The sequence below is a fragment of the Cotesia glomerata genome, linkage group LG6 (assembly GCF_020080835.1).
Source record: "Cotesia glomerata isolate CgM1 linkage group LG6, MPM_Cglom_v2.3, whole genome shotgun sequence".
In the NCBI taxonomy this organism is placed as follows: domain Eukaryota; kingdom Metazoa; phylum Arthropoda; class Insecta; order Hymenoptera; family Braconidae; genus Cotesia; species Cotesia glomerata.
Genome location: NC_058163.1, coordinates 27224995 through 27249315, shown reverse-complemented (window position 1 = coordinate 27249315; position 24321 = coordinate 27224995). Strand labels below are relative to the sequence as shown.

The 24321-nt window shown below is 27.5% G+C and overlaps 1 protein-coding gene across 8 annotated transcripts; it reads right to left on the bottom strand.

Annotated features, from left to right (window-relative positions):
- Positions 1–481: 481 nt before the first annotated feature.
- On the bottom strand, positions 482–22683 carry LOC123266508 (thyrotroph embryonic factor). 8 transcript variants are annotated; one of them, XM_044730771.1, is made up of 7 exons: positions 22030–22683; positions 19965–19994; positions 5584–5729; positions 4013–4253; positions 3750–3853; positions 3504–3650; positions 482–2682 (listed from the first exon to the last, which is right to left on the bottom strand). In XM_044730771.1, exons 1-7 carry the CDS (start codon positions 22391–22393, stop codon positions 2596–2598), a joined length of 1119 nt encoding a protein of 372 aa, XP_044586706.1. In that variant the 5' UTR covers positions 22394–22683; the 3' UTR covers positions 482–2595. The 8 variants fall into 8 exon arrangements, with proteins under 8 accessions (XP_044586706.1, XP_044586708.1, XP_044586707.1 ...); XM_044730773.1 differs by having other exon boundaries at positions 5596–5729; positions 22030–22681; XM_044730772.1 differs by having other exon boundaries at positions 3504–3641; positions 22030–22679.
- Positions 22684–24321: the final 1638 nt, after the last annotated feature.

Here is a 24321-nt window from a genome sequence, read left to right as displayed (position 1 = left end):
GATAAAAATAAAACATTAAAATTGTTAGATAAATGAAAAAAAAAATATTCTCAGTTGTAAAATTGGCTTTTAAAAGTTCTGGAGTTAAAAATAATCAAGTGTAATTTTTTTAAGCACTAACTACTAATTAAAATAAAATGATATTAAATTTAGCTGTCACTTGACAATTTTTAAATTTTTTTATCACATAAATTTACTCCAAAAAATTATCTTAAAAAAATTTCATTTTCAGTCTTCCAAAATTTCGAAATGTCAATTTTTTTTTATCACAATTTATTTGTTAGAAAAATTTTTAAAATTATCGACTATCTGCTAAATTAATTATCATTAAAGTAAAAGCTAAATCAGCTAAATCAGCTAAAGTTCAGCCGCTTCGATTATGGCTTTTAAAATATAAGTATTTAAAAAAAAATAAAAGATTTATTTCTTAAAATTACTTAAGGATAAAACTAATGAGTAAATAAAAGAAAAATAAAAATAATTAAAACAATAACAAATACATATATTCTTTAGGAAGGTGATACAATCAATAGATTTTTGTATTTTTCGTGTTGAACATTTTCACTCATTTTGTTTAAACGCATTACGTTTTTATTTTAGTTAACTTTTTTAAAATTTTATTTATAGTAATTTATTTTTATTATTTACGTTTTAGTTATAGTTATCCATAATTCCTTTTATCACATTGCAGATCAATTATACCTTAGCAACAAGTATTTATTAATTTTACAATTTTTTTTTAATAATTATTTCTTTTAAAATAATTACTGGGTTACTTTGCGACAAAAGCGGCTGATAACTGCAATCTTTACTTTATTTACTCTAAATAAATTTATCTAAAAATTCGATGATTTATGGACGATCGCAGTAAATAATATTTATTGTTACACTACAAGCTTTTGTCAAAAATAATCAAACATTAATTTTATTTTTCTAATTCCGGACAAAAATGTCATCGTCAATAATTAAAAAGAATTTTTTTTTTTTTCGTCATACTTAAAAATTTTTTATATCGAATATGATGGAACTATCATACATAATAATCTGATTTATATTATATTAGGCCAATTAGTACAATTAGTTTTTTAAATATATAACATAAAATAATTAATAAGTCAACAATTTTTTTATCTTTTTATCTTTTTATCTTTAAAAATAAAAATTTAAATAATCAAAAAATTTATACACGAACAACTATAAATTGTATCGGTAACTCATGATACTAAAGTATTCAAAATAAAAATAACATAATAATAATTATAATTATAATAATATTAAAAAATAAGGCGTCTATAATTATCAATAAATTTTAGTCAATGAACATTTAATCATACGTGCAGAATTTTTAATATAATAATAATAATAAATTTAATAATATTCTCTCAATAATTCTGTCGTCTTTACTCTTTTTTTTTTTTTTTTTTTTTTTTTAATATCTTTAATAATTTTTCGTGTGTATATATTCTCATATATATTTATAAACAAAATAAATATCTAGAAACTTAAAAAGAAAAGGTTAATTATTGTAGAGTAAATGTACTCTTACCTTTTCAATCTATAATTAATTATGATTTATTATTATTATTCTTTAATCACTTTGTTGCTATTTAGCAATTGTCTCAACAATAATTAATTAAGAGCTTTAATTAAATATCTTTTTTAAAAAACTGCAAATTTGGACGTAAAAAATTCCAATTACCGTACAAATACAATTCTCATTAATTTAATTAAATATAATTTTTGAGACAACCTTTGCATTCGTGCAGTTTTAAATTCATTAAATCTACATACTTATATTATTATTTTTACGACGTATCTGCACGTGTAAATTACATTCTCATATACAAATGTTTATTTGTTGTTATTAATATTATTATTATGGTAACAATGTGTCCGAAATTTTAAATAACTTTATCTAAAAAATAACAAAGCTGCTAAATTAATCAATTAATTAATAGTCTAATTAGTTGGATGATTAATTAATCAATTGATCTATTAAGAAGAAATTAAAGTTGAATTTTTTCTTTTAATGTTTTTAAATCAATTAAAGATCCAAAAAAAGTTAACGGCACATACACACACGCACTCATTTCTCCCTGTCTCGTAGCTCACTCTCTCTTTCATTGCATTTATAATAATTTTAAAGTTTTACTTTTTAATATTGTTCGTAGCTGCAAATATGACATCGAATGACGTATATAATCTAACTATACATATATAACTATGTACAAGTGAGGCGACGATGGTGAAGAAACTTAAGGTTCTCTTGACAATTTTTTTTTTTTTCATTTATTTTTATTGTAAACTTTTGATGATGATATATTTCTTCTCGTCATCTTCGGGATGATTGGGAAGCTGGATTTAATATAAAATTTTTCTGGGGTATCTTGGTAACGAAGAATCTTTAACAGAGATCTCGAGGCAGGGAAAAATTGTCAAAAACACTTCAGCTGCTTCATCTTCTTGATAATGTTTTAGATACTCTTCTTAAGCGGGTGGATTCCTCCGAGTACGCCTAGAGTCTATTTATTATTTATTTATAATTTTTTTTTTTTAATCTTGTCAAGACGATGAAATTTTGGACTTGGCCGTTTGTTAGACATCCGTATATTTACTTAGTTTATCACGTAATAACATGTTTTCGTTCTTTAATCGATCGAGTTCTTGTCGCAGTCCCATATTCTGGAAAAAAAAAAAATACCATTCATTCATTAATTAAATTACAATCATCTTGCATTTTAATCATTTTAATTAAAGAAACTAATTAAAAAGTATTGAAAATAACAAAATTTTAATTTCTTTTAATACTTTTTTTTTTTTTTTTTTTTTAAATAAATCTATTGGAATGCGAAGGCATCCGCCATTTTGTCGCTTCCTCCATTTTGTTCATAATTTTTTACCAACTCTTAAAGAAGAAATTACAATCTTCTTGCCTTTTAATCATTCTAATTAAAGAAACTAATTAAAAAGTATGGAAAATAACAGAATTTTAATTTCTTTCAATACTTTTTGTGCATTGAAAAAAAAAAAAATTAACTTGAATCAAAAGAAAAATTCTTGAACCAAGAAAATAATTTTGAAAAGTTTCATTGTTTTGAATCAAGACAAAAAGTTATTGAATTGAGTAAAATTTATTTAAACCAAGAAAAATTTCTTAGTTTAAGAAATTTTCTACTCAAATCAAGAAGATTAAATTCTTCAAAATTATTTACTTAATTCAAGTAAATTTTGTTTTCTGTGTGTAAAAAAAAAATAAATCTATTGGGATGCGCACGCATCCGCCACTTTGTCCATAATTTTTTACCAACTGTTAAAGAAGAAATTACAATCTTCTTGGATTGCTTGCCTTTTAATCATTCTAATAATTAGGAAATTTTAATTCCTTTTAATAATTTTTGTGTAAAAAAAAATGAATCTAATAATATGCGCACGCATCCGACATTTTGTCGCTTCCTCCATTTTGTTAATAATTGTTAACCAAATCTTAAAGAAGAAACAATTACCTCTTTTTCAAGAAAACCAGCTCTTAAAGCAATTTGATTTTCCTTCATTCGACGCGCATCACGCGATCTTTTAGCAGCCATATTATTCTTCCTACGACGAGCCCAATATTTGTCATCCTTCAGGTCATCCGGCACAAACTGCAACACCCAAACATCCCACCAAAACAATTAATTTAATAAAACCCATCTCTCGGTAACAGTGAAGTAAAAAAAAAATAAAAGAAACTGTAGAGTGACTTTTAATACCTGTTTCCGAGATTTCTTAATCATCGGCTGTGGTTTGAGTTCCTCATCGGAGAATGCCCGGGTTCTCGGGTCAAAGTCTCGGCCCGATGAAGCCATCGACAGCGCTATAAGACAATAGATAACCCATTGTATTCAGTTGTCACACAAGCCGCGACCTCTACTCGCCAAAATCTCTACAAAGCTCCTTACAAGTATTTTCTTAAATCGGTAAGAAGGTGACTTACTAACCAAATAATTATTAGTTAATAAAAGGTCATATTTACTCGAGTCGGCAGGTGATGGTGGATTTAGTGTGTCAGGTGAACAACAATCGCTCGGAGAGGGTGATCTTTCGCGCTTGGTAACCGGTTCAAGATGTAATCCAGCAGGTCCTTGGTGGCTCCCAGCTTCATTTGGGTTATTCAGTTTGTGTAATTGACCTGGCTGCATGCTGCCTTGTACTCCACCGCCCACTCCGTCGACAGGTATTCCATTCTCTGATAAAAACTCATCCAGATCCACGTACTGAATAATGTTTTAAGTATTCATTTATTATTTTTATTTCATTTTCAAATTTACTATAACTAAGTTTTTAATTTTATTAATTATTTTCTGGCAGACCCAAATCTTGTTCTTTCAAATCACCTCGACAAAATTGATATTAATTTTTTATTTAAATTTTTTGACAATCTTTTCCTCATGAAAAAATAATATATGTCGAAATACATTAAAAATATATAAAAAATATGTATAGTAAATACACTGATAGAAGGATTTTTTTATAATTAAAAATATTTAATAAATCATTTATTAGAGACCACTTTTTAGTCCTTAACAAATATTTCTTAGTATTTAAAAAGATTTATTAATATTTAATAAATGAATATCAGATTTATTAAATACAAACAAATCATTTTAAATACTAACAAATATTTTTTTAATACCAAAAAGTCGTCTCTAATAAATGATTTGTTAACTATTAACAAATATTTTTTAATACAAATAAATCCTTCTATATATTAAAAATATATTTATTATACATATTTTTTATATATTTTTTACAGATTTTTAATATATTTAAAATCTTTTTATGTACTACAAAATATAATTTTTTTATATTTTTTTTTTTTCATGGGAGAATTTACAATTAAATTTTGAGTAATTTGGAAAATTATTGAACTAGAAATAAAATAATAATTTGGATCCACCAGATTCGCATGCAAAAACGTCAAAATAAAAAAAAATCATCCAAAAATTTATTAGAATAATTATAGTTATTATTTTAACAATCAAAAATTATTGTATTAGTAACAAAAAAAAAAAAAAATGCAAGAACAAAAGGACAAAATCGCGATTGTAGGCGTGACGATATCACGGAGGGTGAAAGTCTTGTCGGTTGGTTGGTTGTTTAGATTCTTATATTATACTCATACTCATTCTTTTGCAGCAAAGTATTGAGTATTAAGTATAAAAGAGTAGTCTAGAGTACAAGTAACCAAGTATACAAGTGTGTGCTAGACCAGCGGCAAGTATTCCAAGCTTCCTTGTTTTCACAAATCCAGGAAGTCTCACAGCTCTACTAGCGCAATATTTTTTTACAACGTTGCATAACTTTGCGTGCCTCAACAACGGGAAGTATGATAAAAAATAAGAAAATAAATAAATCTAAATCTAAATAATATACATTATATTCGAATCAAATAGGTAAGGGAAATCCAGCCAGTCATTAGTTGGGTTACTTTTGTTGACATCTTACCTACATTATTTTTTATTTAATTATTAATTTAATTTTTACACTATTTTGGATGGTTTCATTTGAGCGTTTATTATTCTTTCTTTCCGTCGTAATACATACATGATTTAATACCTTCAGGTCGGCATCATAAGGCAGGGTTTTATCCCATAAATTGGGACCGAGGAAGGCGGCTTGTGCTTCCACATTGCCCCACAATTCACCGTCCGCGTCTTTTTTTTCCTCTGGTCCATCTTTATTTTGTTTACCTGTAAATTAAAATTTTCATTAATTACAATTTAAAAAAAATTTATTTATTTAAATTAAATATTCCAAAAGTATTGAATGAAGCATTAGAAACTAAGTCTAAGTTATATGTGACGACTTAGGTGATTTTTACACGCAGGAGAACGGCATTGCGGGTCGACTGTCAAGGCTACGAGAGCATGCTTGTCACGCCACTGTCCAACACCAGCTTTACACTTGAATTTAGAAAAAAATATAATAACTCCAACAGAAGTAACATTGCTTTTATTATCTGGTTTAATTAAAGTATAGAAGTATAACTAGTCTGTGAATTTAAAAACTTAATAAAATTAATAATAAAGCACTGATGATTTGATTTCTTCAATTGCTGCTGCTGCTGCTTAAATTCACATTTTTTGGACATTGAATTAAAAGTACTAGACGTAAATGTATACCGGGTTTTTGCTGGTGGGCTAGTGAAGCGTAGCACCGGTGTACGCCTGTACAGAGATTAGTTCCGCAGAGAGGTTTTAGTCCGAGAGCCTAGCCTTGAACTAAATTACAGGCTGGACTGTGATGTTGAGTTGTGTTGTTTAGTTGTTCGGATTTTTATGTTAAGTATTGATATGAGTTGTTACCTAGACTGTTTAGTACGCAATATTTATTTAATACTTTTTTTTTTGTGCAACTTTGTTGGGAACTTTATTGCCTTTATCGTATTAATTATCATTGTTGTCATTAATATTGAATGCGTGATTGTCATTGGAAATATTCTGGCGAATTATTAATTATTTATTGCTGCGCTAGTTTATTTTTGTGACATTATTCAAATGATTTTTTAGTCAAACGTGTTGATGGAAAAATTTGGGATTTTTTTTTTTTTTTAATTCCTTTTTGTTGATAAATTTTATTAAAAAAAAACTAAGTATTTTATTTTAATGTTTAAAAAGTAAATTTTTATTTTTATTTAAATCTTTAGATAAATTTTTTTTGTTTAAGAATTTATTAAAATTTAAAATTATTTTTGTGTCAAGAAAATTTTCTTGATAGAAGTATTTTTTTTTTTTTAATTTTTTTTATCACCAGTAATAAAAAGAAAAACTATGTAAAACTTAAAAGTAATTACTTTTTAATGTCCGCGTTACACTAAACCTTTTCTGAAGTAAAAAATTAACACCATAAAATAAAATAATATGAATAATTACATTCTAAACAATTTATCGTAAATTATTGAACTAAAATTAGTAATTATAATTTATAAACTTAATAAAAAATGAAATTATATGCTAACTATAAAACCATGGCTCAATAAAAAATTTAATTTTTTTTTTTTATTATAATTACTTCCTTTAATCATCGAGCAAGAAATAAATGCTAGTATCGATTAAATAAAGTAAAAACCTTACAAATAAATGAATAAGTTTTCTTAAAACAAAACCTCTTGATTAGACAACAACAACAACAATAATTAATTATTAATAACGAGCAATTAAAAAAAAAAAAAAAGATTAAGTGTTAATTCGTATAATAAATGAAATTCAATAGATATACTGGATAAAAACAGAGATTCACTTTCATTCCCACATTCGCATTAATAATAATATATAAGTATATAAAGTTGACGATGTAATCTCAGCCTTGTATCCTTGATAGACTAGTCACGGTTCAACGAGAACCACTTCAACTAGTTTTCCATACAATATATATTATTTTATTTGCAGTTTGATACATTTATTAACGGCTTATCTTTCAGCGAGTTTTTTCAAAAAAAAAAATCAATACAAATGAGTAATTAAAATCGAAAATTAAAAACGAATGAGAAAGCGGCTGCCGGCGGATATATTTATAGGTATCTTGATGAATTACAAGAAGGTGTGGAACGCGGAACGCGATTCGGAGTAGAGGAAATGCTGTCGTCCTTGGCCACGTCTAACAGAGGACTTGATCAAAGATCCCACATCATTCATTTGATCGTTTGTTTTTATTTATTTATAATAACTTTTATAAAAGCATATCCTTATTCATTATCACTCCATTCTGATAATTTACATTTAATTAATTATGTATTGTTTTTCACACTTAGGTTTTCAACAAGTAAGAAATGGTATATTAGTTAATTCGATATAACGTCTATTTTTTTTTTTTTTTTTTTTTTTTTTTTTTTTTTAATATAACTTAATTAGCATTAAAAAGTATTAATATTGGTAACTAATATCAATTTTGCTATTTTAAATTACGCGCGCTAAGAAGCGCCATCTATGTACGTCATTTCCCGTAGTGGCAATGTTAAAATAGCGGGAAAAAATATAAATATATTGTTCTAACCCTATTTTCTCCACTATTATTTTATAAATTGATTATATTATTGAAAATATGATGATTTAATTAAAATTCGTTAAATAAGATTATTTTTATGCAGATAATAATTATATATGTTAATATGAAAGAACAATTGTTTTATTTTATAATAGTAGTTTTAAAAAAGTTTGGAAAATCCAAAAGTGCACGCCTCATGACGCTCATTCATTTTTTAAGAAAAAAATTAATTGTGTAATTGATTAAAAAAAAAAAAAATTATAAATTCAAAACGTTTTTTTTTTCCAAAATAGCAACATGAAATGATTTTATAAAGTAAAAGATGGTTTAATTTAAGTGTTTTTCCGGTGTACATCTACTTATATCATTGTATAAGTGTAATATGATTGGGATAGAGCTATTTAAAGATCACAAAATTGCTTGACCTTGACTAGTCGAGTATAAAGCACAACCTCACGCGCTTCGCGCTATGAGGCGTGCAATATAATGAAGAAATTATTGGCTTGTACGATTATAATAATTTATAATAATTTAAAAGCTAACTTTATCAGCCAACCGATAAATTTAAATTTTATGAGAGATTATAATTATAAGTAAATATAAATAAAATTTTCTGTAGTTTAAAAAATAAATACGCTTTTTTTTTTTTTGATAATTTTTCTCAGACGTTAATTATACTTATTATCTGCAAAGTTATAGTAGATAGTAATTAAATTTTATTCGGATAATAATTACCGCGTTGGTTAAAAAAATGAATTGTAGTTTATGATTTGTTAAAGAGTAAACTACAAGAGTAGATGTTGAGGAAGTAAAATACGATGAAAAATAAAAGTTTAAGAGAGAGGGTAGCAAGTGCTACGGTATGCTTGCCAGTAGGCAGTGAAAGTTGCTTATGCTACTTTCCCTTTGGGCCTTTGTGGCGCGAGTCACTTAACTGAAACACGATTTTAACGCTTAACCCAAGCAGGAAGTTATTGAGCTCTTTTAATTTCCGGGCTTTTTGGCTCAAACCAAAAAATTTCCCAATTGCAAAAAATTTTAATTGTTTGTAAATTAGACAAAAACTAATTTTATTAATTTATAAAAATTAAGTAATCAAATTACCAGTAGATTAAATTGCAAAATTTTATACACAAGATGTAAGATCATGGTCATGGCCAATCAGATATTGCAATTTAATTAGCACACCGTCTACCTGTACCAGTGATGCAATTTTGAAATTTAATAAATAATTTATTTGAATGAAATAAAATTTTAATTAAATAGAATTCATTGACAGAGATTAATTGGATAAAATAATTTATTTAAAAACGAAATTTCATTTTTATATAAACCATTTTTTACTGACCAAATATGTTAATAAATTCGGGTTTTGTATGATCGAATCCGGCGAATGAAAGGTGGGTCAAGCTTGGACAATTCACTTTCAAACTTTCTCGTGGTACTGCCGTCTCCCCTTCTTTTGAACTTCTTACGATACGTTATATTAGTAATAGGCAATAAATAAGAAGAGAAAAAGTATCAACTGTTGAATATTTTAAAGACTCAAGTCCTCAAAAATTTATCATTAATAAATTAATAAATTATCTTTTTATAGAGAATCAAAAGTTCTTCTACTAATCGTTACAATCACTTAAATTCTCTTAATCCCCAAAAAATAAACTTTAAATCATTTATTTACTTCTAAAGAATAATTATCTTCAGACAAATATTTTGAAAGAGAAAATAATAAATTGTTAAACTTTTTGTGACTGTCTAAACTTTGAAGAAGCTAAAGTGTTTAAAAAATAATTCAATTATATCAATTTGTTGTTTAAATTTTAATAATCGTTAAAGTACATTTTAATTAAAATGTTAACAAAAAAAAATTAATACTTTTCCTATAAATAAAAATAAAATTAGCAATATTTTAATTTGCACTTGTTTGCTTCCTAATTTATGTCCAAATTGTCAATAGATTAATTCAAACAAGAAGTTGACTTAGCTCTTCGATCAATAAATTTAATAACAAAAAGAAAAAAAAAAGTGAGTAGCAATATATTAAAAAATATCAATAAAAACTGAAGAAATAGAGCAAAAAGTATGAGACAAGTGGAATTACGTAACCCGCAAAAAAAAAGAAAGAAAGTTTGTAAAAAATGACACGGAACAAATGACGAAGAACGGAACAGTTAGTCTTAATTGACAAACTTTTTCCATGAAGAGCAGTACAGAAGCTAAAACCTCGATAGTGTATCGCTCTTAAAAAATAAATTAAAATTACAATAATAATTATATATAATGAAATGAAGAATTTTAATACCGACTACCGACTGTCGATTAACGTACACTTATAAATACATACACAACTATAAATGTATAAAACATGTTATCTAAAATTAATTCTTAACAGCTGTCGCATATGACACAAACTCATCTTCTATTCCTTCAGATGATGCGTGTCAAGGACATTAGACTCGATATCCGTCTATGCTAATCTATTTCGATCACTGCAAAATAACCGGTACGGCTAAATTATTTATCACCCTAAATTACAACGATATTTGCAGGTCTAAGGCTTTTTATATTATCATTAACCACCACTTTCATATCCTCATTTTAAATATTCAATACAAGACAAGATAACATTACCGAGCTTCATAAACTTATCAACAAAAATTGAGTCATTTAGATAGCGAGCTTATAAATAATATATTTAATTGGTAATCCAATTACTGATGTATAGTCGCGTTGTTCGGACCACCGAGAAGAATAATTATAATATTATAATATTAATTTTTAATAATTGCAAAGAATTGCCTTTAAACAGGCGATTAAATTTTTGTAAATTTTAAAATAAAAGTTAAGTATATATTTCATCAACAGTATAATTAATTATGCAGTGTGCGTGTTCCCGCAGCATATTGCTCTTAGCTTCCTTGTTTGACTAGGAAGTCACATGACTTTCGCTTTCACCGTCAACGAATAATACTTTTGATCTTACTCTTAATTTGCTGAAGCAAAATCTCAAAATTTAACCAATTTAACATTTAAAAATCCTCCTTACTAAAGGTATTGTTTTAAATTACACTGCATTAGCGGTTAATTTAACCAAAAATAACAGGGTTCAGTTATATTAATGTAAAAAAGTAAAGGTTTGACTCAACCCGGAAGAGAATATACTTCTCGGTCTAAGTTCTTCAGGTCTCCTGGAGAAAGTAATCACAGCCCACACCGATACGAGAATGTTGGGAATAGACACCTTGTGATTTCCATCTCTCTTTCTCTCGGGCTGGCTGTGTTCTCACAAAACATTTGCAAATTTCCTCAAAGACTCACACGCATTTATACATCCATATAATATATTTATATACATATGCCTACTTTTATCATTTACTTTTAACACTTTTACTCTTACTCTGTACTCCTGGATTTATAATACTTGCATTTGTATCCTAAACGCTACACACGCTTTCTACCAGACATTTAACATTTTATTAAACTTTTTGTTTCAACTGTTCGTTTATTTTCAACACAACATATTTTCAATTTAATATTGACGGAAGTATTTAAATATTATGTGATTTTTTTATTGCTTGAGATAAAGAGATTAAATATTAACAATAATATTGCGAGCGAGCATGAAAGTGAAAACGGTCACTTAACAACTTAACGTACTTTAAATACTATCTATATATATATATATTTTTCTTTAATTTGTTCGATTGAAAGTTTATGTTTTTATAATTTACTGTCTCACGTTCATTTGATTAATTAATCCCATTGCGTTTGTAGAAGTTATTAGAGAATATATTTTTAAATTTGGGTTGTTTGATGACATAATGACATTAATAAAGAGACAATACTGTTATTGTTGATCTTAAATACTAAAGATTAATTAATAATAACTCTAATTTAGTTGGAAATTTTGTTTTATAATATTCAAATGTTTGAATCGATAAACAATTGACAAAAATAAAGATTTATAATTAATTATAAATTCAGATAACAATATCTCTGAAACTATTTGAACATTGCAATTATAATGAAGCAACAACACCATTTTTAGGCCATTTCTGAAAGTAGTTTTCAAGTTAATGGTACAATAATATCTCTCGAATAAATTTATCGATTTTGATCATTCTTGCGACAATCGAAAGCTTTTAAAGAATTATCCAACCGATTTTGTTTTGGAATTGATCGATCAAGTGATTTAAAGATATTCAACGAATTCTTCAAAAATTTATAAACTTTCTGGCTTATTTATAATTTATATTTAAAAAAACTAATTTTTGAGATGAAAAAAATAATTTTTTAAAAACTTTTTTGACTAAAGTAAGCCTTTTTATTTTCTTCTATTTTCAGTGTAAATGTTCTAAAAGTAATTATTGAAAAGTTTTATTTTAATATTCAACAACGTACTATTGTATATCAGTAATTATTTAATTTTGTTTGTTTTTATAATTATCGAGTTTTTATCGCTTTAAAAACTAGTATCCGGTGATGAATTTTTCAGGCTGACACCAGCTATACAAGGTAATTTCACTACAAATAAACTGTTACCCGATATTTTTGTTGAAACATGCAAAAACTAGTCAAGTTATTAGCGTATTTTTAAACTAAAAAAAATTAACATAAAATTTTCCGTCGCTAAATAAAAACTAATTTGAGTTTTTTGTTTTGCTTAAATTATTATCATCGAGGTCTAGGCGGCTGGGTCTCGGGTCGCATCGATAGTCTGCAAGTGTTTAAAAAATGTTTTTTTAAACAAACATATTTACAATTAATAATAATAAATATTTAATATAATAAGTTTCTTAAAAAAAGAAAAAAAAAATATGAACATTGGGATTTATGATTATTATTCTGTCAATAGTTTAATCACTTGAAATTATTTAACATAAATTCTTCCTTAAAGTAATTTATAGCTTGTGGTAATTGTGTTTTACCAATAATTTAAAATAACCAATAAATTTATTTAAAGCGGTGATTGAAAATTAATGATTAGAATTAACAGACTTAAAATTATAAAAATAAATAATTGGATTATTGATATTTATTTTTAGTTTTAATCTAATCGAAGTAATTAATTAAGTTAATGAAACATAACGTTTACGAAAAATATAATAAATGGGTTAAAAAAATAAAAATAAAGGTTAAAAGTTAAAGATGTATACATAGAAAATATCCATGAAGCCCGACTGTAAGACTTGTTAACCAATATACTACTTATTTAGGTCAAATTTATCTTCTTACTTTCATTAGTAGATATGTATGTACATGTATATATATATATATATATAATATTAAAAAAGTAAACATCGATTATTTGAGCAAACAAAAAAGCGAATTTTGTTATACAAAATAGATATGGGCGATTATTTTTAATTTTTAATAACATAAAAAGTTGAGTCGTCGGTTCGAATAAATATAAATGATAATGAACAATGAATAAGATTTAAATTGTAAACGGGCGTTGTTATTATATATTACTAACGGACGAGGTGGGTCGGCAATGCATCAATTCTTGTGGTAAGGCTTCACTTCGTTTAGGTCACTGATTATTATTATTATTATTATTATAGTGTGAGTGTGGCCTCGTGAAAGGTCGGGTTATGGTCACTGGGTCATAGTGTCTTTTATCGTAAGATTAACATCTAATCTGACACGTCTTTTGATCTAAATTGTTATTGTTATCACGCGGTATTGTAATCACATCACCCCTTTCACTCTTTCGATGTCCTCGCAAACATTTTTTAGATTAAATTTATTTTATTTTATTCAGCAATAAATAAACCATTTAAGAGAATATACCAGCAATATTAAATCAAGTGATTCATTTACTTATTTAAAAAGCTTGTATTTTTTATTTTCACCCTTTTAAAATAATTATTCTTAAATATTTATTCTTTTTCAGTATTGAAATAGAATAAAACAATTTTTTCAATTATCAATAAATGTATTTAAAATATCGAAACAAGTTTTATCTATCGGCGATAAGCCTAATTCACTATCTTATTTCAAATTGCGCGTTCTTACTGACGCGCCATCTATGTACGTCATTTCCCGTAGAGCTGACATTAAAATAATAGGAAGAAATAGAAATATTATGTTTTAGCGCTGGATTATTGATTGATTATTTTATAAATTGTTAAAAATATCATAATCTAATAAAAATAATGTATATTTGTATTAATGAGAGTGTAATATTGTACAAAAATTTTCTAAAAATAAATTAATCGGGTTATTGCCAGTGGTAATACTAATTACCTGGGATGGATAAGGTTAAAATAGCTGAATGATGTATAATATATAAATAAAATAAATAAAATAAATAAAAAGCGGACAGGATAGGCCGGGTATATCCAATAGTCAGACAGCCTATCCCTGCGATTGTCAACCGATCAAAAGAAATTAAATTTAGTCCACGTAAACAGATAATAATCAAATTCTTTAAAGCCCGTTGTATAATACGTGATTCATACGCGTTTCCTACTTCTGCAATTATTCTCGCGAATTTTAGTATACCTGGTGTAATAATGTGTTGGTACTTTTATTTGTAATACGAGCATTGGACTTCCGCTATCATGATTTATTATTCTGGCGTTCGGGTGTTCATAATTTACACTGGAAATATTGTATAGAGTTCGACGAGGCAACAGGTGGGCGTGCCTAGACTTGATCAGCCTTGCGCTCTCTGCATTAAAGTGTCTGCTATATACTTTTTGTCGCGAATTTTAAGTCTGAATGAGTCTTAAAATATTTTAAAAAGAAAATTTTGGTCAGTTTTTTGTGATACAAACTTTGGTAGCAAAATTCTGGATTCATAATTTAGAATTTTAACGCTCCAAAGAAGAATTTTTTCGGAGTTACCAATCACCACAACAATGTTTGTTAAGTTTGTATCAAAATTTTGGGTAAAATATTGAAGATACAGAAAAAGCATAAGCATTATCATATTTTCCTCTATCTCATCCCCTTTATCCAGAATCTCAAATCTAGGCTTGTAAGTCCAAAAATTTTCCACTGACCATGACATAATATATTATGTCTATTGGAAAAACTATTGGCCAACATATATAATATAAAACTTTAAAAAACTGATGGTAGCAACTCCGAAGATTAATAAACCAGATCATTACATAAACCTCACCATTGATATAAACATGATGTTGTCGCCATATGTGCTGGTACTGTGTCCACCTTGAGCTGGTACTGTCGTCGTGTATAGGCGGTAAGGGTGGATGCAATTGGTGAGCGTGAGTGGTAGGTGGAGGCAGATTTGGAGGCGGTTGTGGCTGGGGTTGATGCGCAGGTGCAAGGACAATGTGAGGGTGCGAGGGTGGAACAACTTGTGATTGGTTTTGCGGCTGATGATGGGGCTGTTGTTGGGATTGGGGTTGTGTGGGCGGCTGAGGGTGGTGGGGTCCATGCTGCACTACAGTTACCGAAGGTGACACTAATTGTTGGTACTCCATTGCACAGTTTGTTGATTAACAATCAATTATTAATAATTAATGGTAAAAAAAAATTAAATCTAAATTAAATCCACCCAACATTCACTGTCTGTTTATAATTGTCAAATCAATCACTTCACTCACAAGTGTTTATTGCAAATCATTTTTATAAATTATCCGCGAATTAACGCGTTCATATTTTCACGGATTTTTTGTTTATTTTATTTTATTTTATTTTATAAAATTATTAAACTTAAAATGGAATGGAAAGTTATAAACCCGGCACAGTCTGTGATTAAGACAGTCTCCGGGTAAATTTGGGCGCGTGTCGCGCTAGGTTCGCGATCAACGAGACACTACTAGCGGCACACGGCCACCGGTCGAGATCGGACCGTCAAACGGCCCCACGCTCAGTAAAACGGCCTATACCACCGTGTACCGCCTCCACTTCTGTACGATCATGTTCCCCACTCAACTTCTACTCAAAGTCCGTATAGTGGGCTTATATCTTAACCGATTCTCTCTTCTATACCCACCGCGATACTTCCCCACTCGTATCGTCTCTTTAAATCGCGCAGGCTAACAACACATTCATACTTTTACAATACAAACAAACTATCGATGAGCGTGTCTATATTGTATGTATCATATCCCTACCGAGGATCCGCGGCACCCCTTCTCACCTTCGAGTCGCCAACCAAGAGGAATTTCCGTATTCGACTGACAATTATATGTAGAGTACACCCAAGTATTCTTATTTTCTTTAATATACATATGACTTTTTAATATAATTAAGATACCGGTACTCAGAAATAAATAATTACGATCAAGACGAGAAAGATTTGGTACAGGTAGATTTAAGTATATTTATATGCGATTATGATACGCGTGTATGAGAATTTTTTAGTATGAAGTAAATAATAAATAAAAGGAAAGAGCTTGGTGTACAGGCATTTCACTAGAGGTAAGAGAGTATGGTGTATGGTACACTAGGCGTAGCGGTGAAAGTCGCCGAAAGTGGTTTTATTTCAAGGTGGACCCGGGCCAAAGCGAAAACGAGTATCTCCAGCCACTGGATTATTCGTTCTGGGTTCTTTTTTTTTTTATTTTCTCGTGGCCTGATAATTTTTGACTTACTGTACAACTTGGTAGTTGCTATACTGTCTTATTTTTTGTTTCTTGATATTGTTATTTGAAAAATAGATACGCAGAAAAAAAAATTACTTCAATCAAATGAATAAATTTTAACAAGTTTATTTTCTTGTTTTGAGTGAAAAATTCTTAAATAAAGAATTTTTTGTCTTCATTTAAGTTAATTGGCACGCTTCAACTTCTTGTTCTTGAAGTTTAATCATCAGCATTAGCATAACTAATTGTTGATAGATTTTGAGCAGTCTGAAGTTGGAAGCATTGAAGAATAAAAATATAAAATTGATGAAAATTTTAAAGACTTTGAAGGAATAGAATGCTTCAAAAGGTTTTTAACTGATCAGAAACTAGAGCGTTGGTGAAAATTTTGACTCATTTGAAAAATTATATAAATTATTGACTTGTATCTGAAGAAATGGTTAAAAACGTTTCAGAAGAATATAATTTGTGGGATGAATTATTAAATATTTATTACACATGACGATGAATAAGTATGTCTGATTAAAAGATTAGAAATTTAATAGATTGGTTGTAAAATGCATCACCAAAATGGGGACTTATTTTTATCTTGTAGTTACTTCACTACTGGTGTTATTCTATTATAGGTAAATCAGAAGATTAGTAGTTATAAGAAAAAATTTATAAATTAATGAAAATTATTTGATATTTACCAATTTATTATTTTTATTTTTCATAAACAAAACACCTTGAGAATAAAATTCTTCAAGGTTTGCGATTTGAAATTTTAAAAATACCCTCAATTCATTTTTAGATACAAAAAATGGAGCAAATTTTTTTGCAGTATAAATAGAGTATCTAGGAATTTTTTTGGAGATAAAAAATAAAAAAAAAAAAAAACAATATAAATATTTATAAACCAATAAAATATTTAATGTACTTAAAACAACCCCGGATAATTAAAAGCACATGTTCTATTCGTTGTTTTATTAGATGCGCTTTGGTCTAACATGCATAGCAGCCTAAAGACTTAAAACAAGTCGTTAACCTATAGAGTTGATTGCCTTATATTATTTTATGACTTTCTTTTAAATAGCATACTAATATATAGTATATACTACAAGCTTTTCTTTTCATAAGTTATTATATTTTAGAGTAAAAATAAAAATTATAGTATAATAGACACATCCATACACATAAAAACGGATAACTAGGCATATGCATATCCTAGTATATGTTCGGTAACTAACGAATGCGAAAGCAATTGTACTATGTTGAGGATACATTCCAGACTCGTGCTAAGATAGTAGTTAGCAAGAATAGAATTATATATATATGTGTATCTATATAAATATAAATATAAATACATATATATTTGACAGTGAGAAAAATAATAAAAAGAAAGAGAGAGAAGTAAACGACAATGGTAAGCCACGAGAGACCTTGTGGTTTAGTTGTTGGAGAAGGTTGCAAGCAACTATCGCTTCAAGAATAATTATACTTTTGTATACGACAATTTATGTAAACGTCACGCGCATACTAGCTTCTCCGTGGGAGATCATATCAGATTTTACTATTTCAAATTTCAAATCGCCCGCTATCAAAATCAACTGTCGATAACTCAGATCTGCAATTTTTCGTTAATTGAAAGAGCGCCTTTAAGCTTAGCCGTCCATTGCCCCACTTGCCGATTTTATAAGCTTATTATTAAAAAACTTCTGCACCAATTTTAATTTCATCTATCTTAGGAGTTAGATCACACGTGAATTAGCTTGTAATTTATTTTTATATATACTTGAGGACTCTGAACCGACATATTAATGTTCTTAACCATAGTGAGAAGCTATAATAAAATGATAACACCGTCCATTCAACGAACCGGTTAAAATAATCAATGAAATGTTTTAAAGTTATTGTTATCACTTGTTTAAATGTTAACCAATTATAATTATTATCAATAGTCCCAATTTATTTTCATCTACGATAAATTAAAATATTGCGAAACTTACAATTGATAAATTTTGAGGTTATAAGTGTTCATTCATCGGCTTACATTGTTATTACAGATACTGTCAGTTTTTTTGCTATTAATAATAATAACAATAATAATAATAATAACGTGACTATGATTCATATCCTTATCGATAATTATAATTAGATCTATAACATGTAAAATAATTTATAAATTCTATTTGAATATTAAATTTTAAAATCAAATCAAACAGATTATTATTATTATTTTTAATTTTTTTTTTTCTTTAATTACTAGTAATGTTTTTTTAACTTGTGAATTCTCGTTGTTGTGATAATTGCGATGATGAAATCACGTTAAACATTTGTTAGTGTAAAAATTGAATACCTATACGTGAAAAAGACAATATATAAAATAATGATATTGAAAAAAAAGAAAATAATAATAAGATAAATATTATTGAGAAGTGGGAACATAAAATTATCACGTGGTTGTATATTAAACGACACGGAAGAATGATCTTATGTGGTCCACTCATATCGGGGTTTCGGATTTCAGAAACTCAATTACGTATCTTGTGTTGTCCAGTATACTACACCTACCCGCCTACGCCATGACATTAAAATACGTATAAAAAAGTAAAAAAAAATAGTTTTTAATAATAGTAATAATAAAACGACGAGTAATGATGATTAGATGCAATTATAAAATACAACTCCGCAGTTATATGTTAAGCTAAGAAGTCAATTGCTCGTCAGCGATTCTCGCTCGCGAAAATAAAACAAGCTGTGTAAACGAATGTCAGTATATCAGGACACTCACATTTTTTATAACTTTTTTTTTGGGCATTTTATTAAATTATATGTATATTTATATTACGGTAGAATGAATGTCTTATAAATGTTGCTTGTAATCATATCGTATATATATTATAATATAATATAATATAATGAAACTCACAGACGTGAAACAGGCCTGCACAAATATCAATTGTTACGCATGAATAATTGCATTGACTCGACGAGGGTCTGGTTTTATAGGTAAATTTCAACCCAAATATGTTAGTGATGTGTACTCAATGTTATATTTATCTTCGGTATTTTTTAATTAATATTAATGGTTATGAACCCTAAAATATTTTGTAAACAGTGTGTTGTTGACGTATTTCGAGTGAATAGAATAGAATTGTACCAAAGAAAAGTTTTATTTAAATTATTACACGCGGATCAGTTCATTTGAAGCTTTTAAAATTTCGTCGTTTCTCTTTTCTCTTGTTGATTTTTCGGTAGTCAAAATTATTTTATAGTAAATAAAAAATTCATTTAAATAAAATAATATCTTTTTTTTTCAAAAATTAGTTGTAATTAATTTTATATTTTCTTCAAAGCAAACCATGCAAAAAAAATAGTTTAAGTCAAAAGACTTACCCTTAAGTGAAGATGTTATCATAGGATCACCTGAAATCCAAAAGAAAAATCCATAAAATAATTTTTAAATAACTCAAATATAAGTTACAAATTTAAAAACTATAAATGAACATAATAAAAATAATAATTTAAAGAAACTGGGTTTAAATAAATGTTTTTCAAGACTGAGATTTTCTGAAACTCATTGAAATAAACTAAACAACGGTGATGGTATAATTATACACGGTAGTAAAGTTAATAGCGAGATTTATTATAATTTAAAAATTGAGTGGCGAATATTAAAATCTCGGAGTAACTTTTAAGAATAAGAATAAGGGGAGGGTGGAGAGGAGGAAAAAGTTGAAAAAATATAATCTCTCTTAGCGATATATGCCTATGATGTAGGAAATAATTCGATTGTCTCTCATCATCACATCCTGTGGCAGTGGGTTATCCTGTTAAAAAAAAAAGACTAGACATTATCCTCGGCAGCGAGATGGAACGATTCGCGAATGATCACAGCGTGTGTAGTGTGCATTATATCGTCCTTGATGCTTTTTAAAACGCACATATATATTTGCTTAGATTTTTCTAAGATTACCTATTGCCATGCAATCGCCATTTTACTATTATAACTATAACTATAACTATATGACTATGACTAATACAATAAAAAATTTATTATGTTATATTATATTTTATAATAATAAAATGTCTTTTAAATTGTTAATTTAATTTTTAAAAATGCCAACCTTTTTTCGCATAATTTTGTAATAACTTCTGGGAACAAAATAGTCGCAAATAATGGGATGGATACTGGCAATTTTTTTTCAATTTAGTGAATGGACTGTCCGTGTAGTAGATTTGGAACACTACACGCTGTACTATAAATATTTAAATATATATTTATGTTTAACGAGAAATATAAACAAAAAATAGACGAACGGGACAAAGAAGAAGAAGAAGGACGAAGTGTAACTCGGTTTAGTTCAATTCATTTGCCTTTACGTAATTCATATTTTTTTACAGATTTATATTTTATATATGTAGTGTACGGAAAACGCTTTGAAATTGCTAATACAATACAGAAAACGAATAAGTATAATAATAGAAAAAAAAAAAAAAAAAAAATACGATGTAAGCTTTATGCAAGGTAGATAGATACAAGCTACACATTTATATTGTATATATTTATGTATGATATGTATTTATATTTATACAAATATGTATGGGTATGAATGAGAACCGACAAATAATGCGAGCGAGAAAAGAATTTCATAAATAATTCATATGCATTCAATCTCTCGTTTTTATGGATATAAACCTGCAGTTCTGGATATTTTATGCCCTTTTTTTTAATATAAATTTATATTTAATCAACTAATATCCAATTATCTCTTGTTTGTTATTAAAAAAAATTTTTTTTGGTTATTTTTTATTAGAAATTACTTAATTAAATAGGGCGCAATATTAGCGAAGAAAGAAGAAATATTTTCTGACTTAACAATGTTTTCTCTGGAAAATTAATTATATTTCGGTATTAATTGTTTGTATCTTTAAAATTTAGTCGTGATTTTAATGTATGTTTTTATTGCAGAAAAAAATTTTTAATTTTTAATTTTATTTTATCTAAATATATGAAAATTAACTTTTCCCTTAACTTAAATTTTTTATTCTTCTGATTACTAAAAATTCAACAATTTAATTTTCAGAAATAATGATTTAATTTTATTGCAGACCTTACTATTTTGTGAATATGAGGAATAAAAAACAATTCTAATTGATTAAAAAAAAATATTCTCTTGAAAAAATAACAGATTTTCTTTCAAATAATTTTATTCTTAGTGTAACAATATTTTCTTTCAATCAATTTATTTTAGTAAGTAAATTCAATTTATTAAAAACCGCTCGAATAAATCATCCAATTAAATCTAACACAAAGTACATTAAATAAAAGCAAAAATAAAATTATCCATTCACGCAACCCTCACGAGACTCATGCACAAAACGATTACATTAAGCTAATACATCAACAGTAAATAATAAAAAATAGCGAGGATATCCTACGTAATATCCCAAGGGATACCTGCGGGTCCGTCATAAACATTTTGCCGACGAAGATTGGTCTCAGCTTGGTCTTCGTACTGCTGAGTTTGTCCTTGAGAGTTATGGTGGTGATGGTGGTGATGGTGATGATGATGCGCCAAAACTTGGGGGTCTTGCGAGGAAGTTCCTTGTCTTGAAGAAGACTCCTGAAGCTGTTGTTGTTGTTGTTGTTGTTGCTGTTGCTGAACATGCTGCTGACTATGATGATGAGAAGAATAGCCCTCCGTGGAAAGATGCTGGTACTGAGGTTGATAGTGTGCCAATTGCTGCTGCGGGTGATGATTCTGGTACGTCATATCCCACGCGCAATGTTGCCAAGAAGCACCGGCTTCTGCTTGTGACATACCTTGTCTCTTATTTTATTTATTTTCAATAAATTTGCGAACAAAATTCTAGTTACTTAATCATTTTCACTACTAATTTCACAGTTCATTACATCGTTCAATGTTTCTTCACATATTGAATTAATTATTTTCTGTCACAGGCAATTACCGTTTTATTATCAATTAATTATTGAAATGCTTTTTTATATTGTTCGATAATAAAGTATTGGTATTAAATATCTGCTCAATATCACACACTGTATTTATAAATTTCATCCAAAATCGGAGCTTGTTTCTCGCAGACATCCAACGAAAACCAAAAATTTTAATGATAAATTAAAACAAATACTTAATAATAATAAATAATAGTAAATAAAAACTTAATAAAAGAAATCTTTTTTATTTTAAATACGAAAATTTTTAAGTTATTAATCAGTCACTCTAATTTTCGAACTGAAATTTCAATAAAAATTATTTTATTTAGAGTCAATTCGAAATTTAAGAGAAGGGTGAGTTCAGGTATTACTACGAATTTTAAAATTATTTTTAAATTATAATTAATAACAAATATTTATTTAGAAGAATTTAATTTAGACTTTTTTTTTCAATATTTTTTTCAGCTTTAAATTGTAATTTAATTTAATTTATAAAATTCTATAAAAAAATTTTTTTCCAAATTTAATAATTTTCTTGACAACTTTTAAAATTTTTTCCAGTATAAAAACTTAATTAGGTTTGTTATTATTTATTATATAAGAGATAGAAGATGATTTGACTAAGAATTGAAATTTAATTGATAACTATTAATAATAATTAAATTGACGCATTAATAATTATAATTATGAGAAGTTAAACCATGAATATAAATAAAAAAGTTGAATAAATTTGATAAAACTCCTTTAAAAGTTAGCGATACATTTAAAACCGCAGTAACACCCACACTTATCCCAAAGATATTTAAATTTAAACATAAAGTAATGAAGACATTCATACACGCAATCACACATGTAATTGAATAATATGGTGAACCATCACCTGTAAGTGTTAAAAAAACAATAAAGATTAACAATTAAAAAGAGATAAGTTGGTTTATTTATTTTTACTTAAAAATTAAAATATGAGAAACGCATGCCGAGAGTACCGACGATAAACTGAGCTGCGAACGAATTTCCGGAGAATCGTCAATAGGGGATGTAAGGGGCAAGAGGGTATGGGGGTTGTGGTTTGTTCCACGTGCATAACCAGGCACGTTTCAAAGTCACGTGTTATCAAGACGGCGTGAATATATACCCCGTTAGAGAATATAATTTTATCGAGTTGAGTTTTAGTTATTAAGAAGAAGAAACAATAAATAATAAATAAAATTATTTTTTATTTTATTTTATAAGTTTAACCCCCAAGAGACTCCCGAGTTTAACTAACTAATTATACTAATAATAACATCAAGAGATAATAATAATATTAATCGGTATTTTTTATGACGTTATAAGTTAAAAAGAAGTGACAAAAATTAATTTACCATAAAATCTAATGTCAACTGCATGTACTGGATTGAAATGTCAGTAAGTAACGTGTAACATCATAAAAATACTCTTTGATAATTCGCATGAGCTTTAGTTCCTCTGTATGTCACATAAACTCAATCAAATCCCTGAGAGGGTATCAGTTATTGCCACTGATTACATTTTCTTCAGGTTTACCTGAGTGATAGACATCACGGGTGATTTATTCATTTATTTTGATTTATTGCTCACGTTTATGTATGCGAACAATTTAAAAGTTCGTTGTCTTAGGTCAGTTTACTATTTTTTTATCAATAACTATTTTATTTACGTTTATAACGCCAGTATCAGTATAAGTAGCACTAAAGCGCGAGATTTAAGACACGATTGTCGGGAAAAAATAAGATTCCCGGATTTCCTTGACTTGAAAAAACGATTATCTTGGGG

What these genes read in the sequence shown, in the direction of transcription:
- LOC123266508 (XM_044730771.1), bottom strand. Translation starts at nt 22,393, where the DNA reads ATGTCACAAGCAGAAGCCGGTGCTTCTTGGCAACATTGCGCGTGGGAT. An exon ending in GATAACATCTTCACTTAAGG is followed by an intron (nt 5,730 to 19,964) that starts GTAAGTCTTTTG and finishes TTTAATTTACAG; the next exon opens with GTAAACAAAATAAAGATGGA. An exon ending in CTGGTTTTCTTGAAAAAGAG is followed by an intron (nt 2,683 to 3,503) that starts GTAATTGTTTCT and finishes TTTTTTTTCCAG; the next exon opens with AATATGGGACTGCGACAAGA.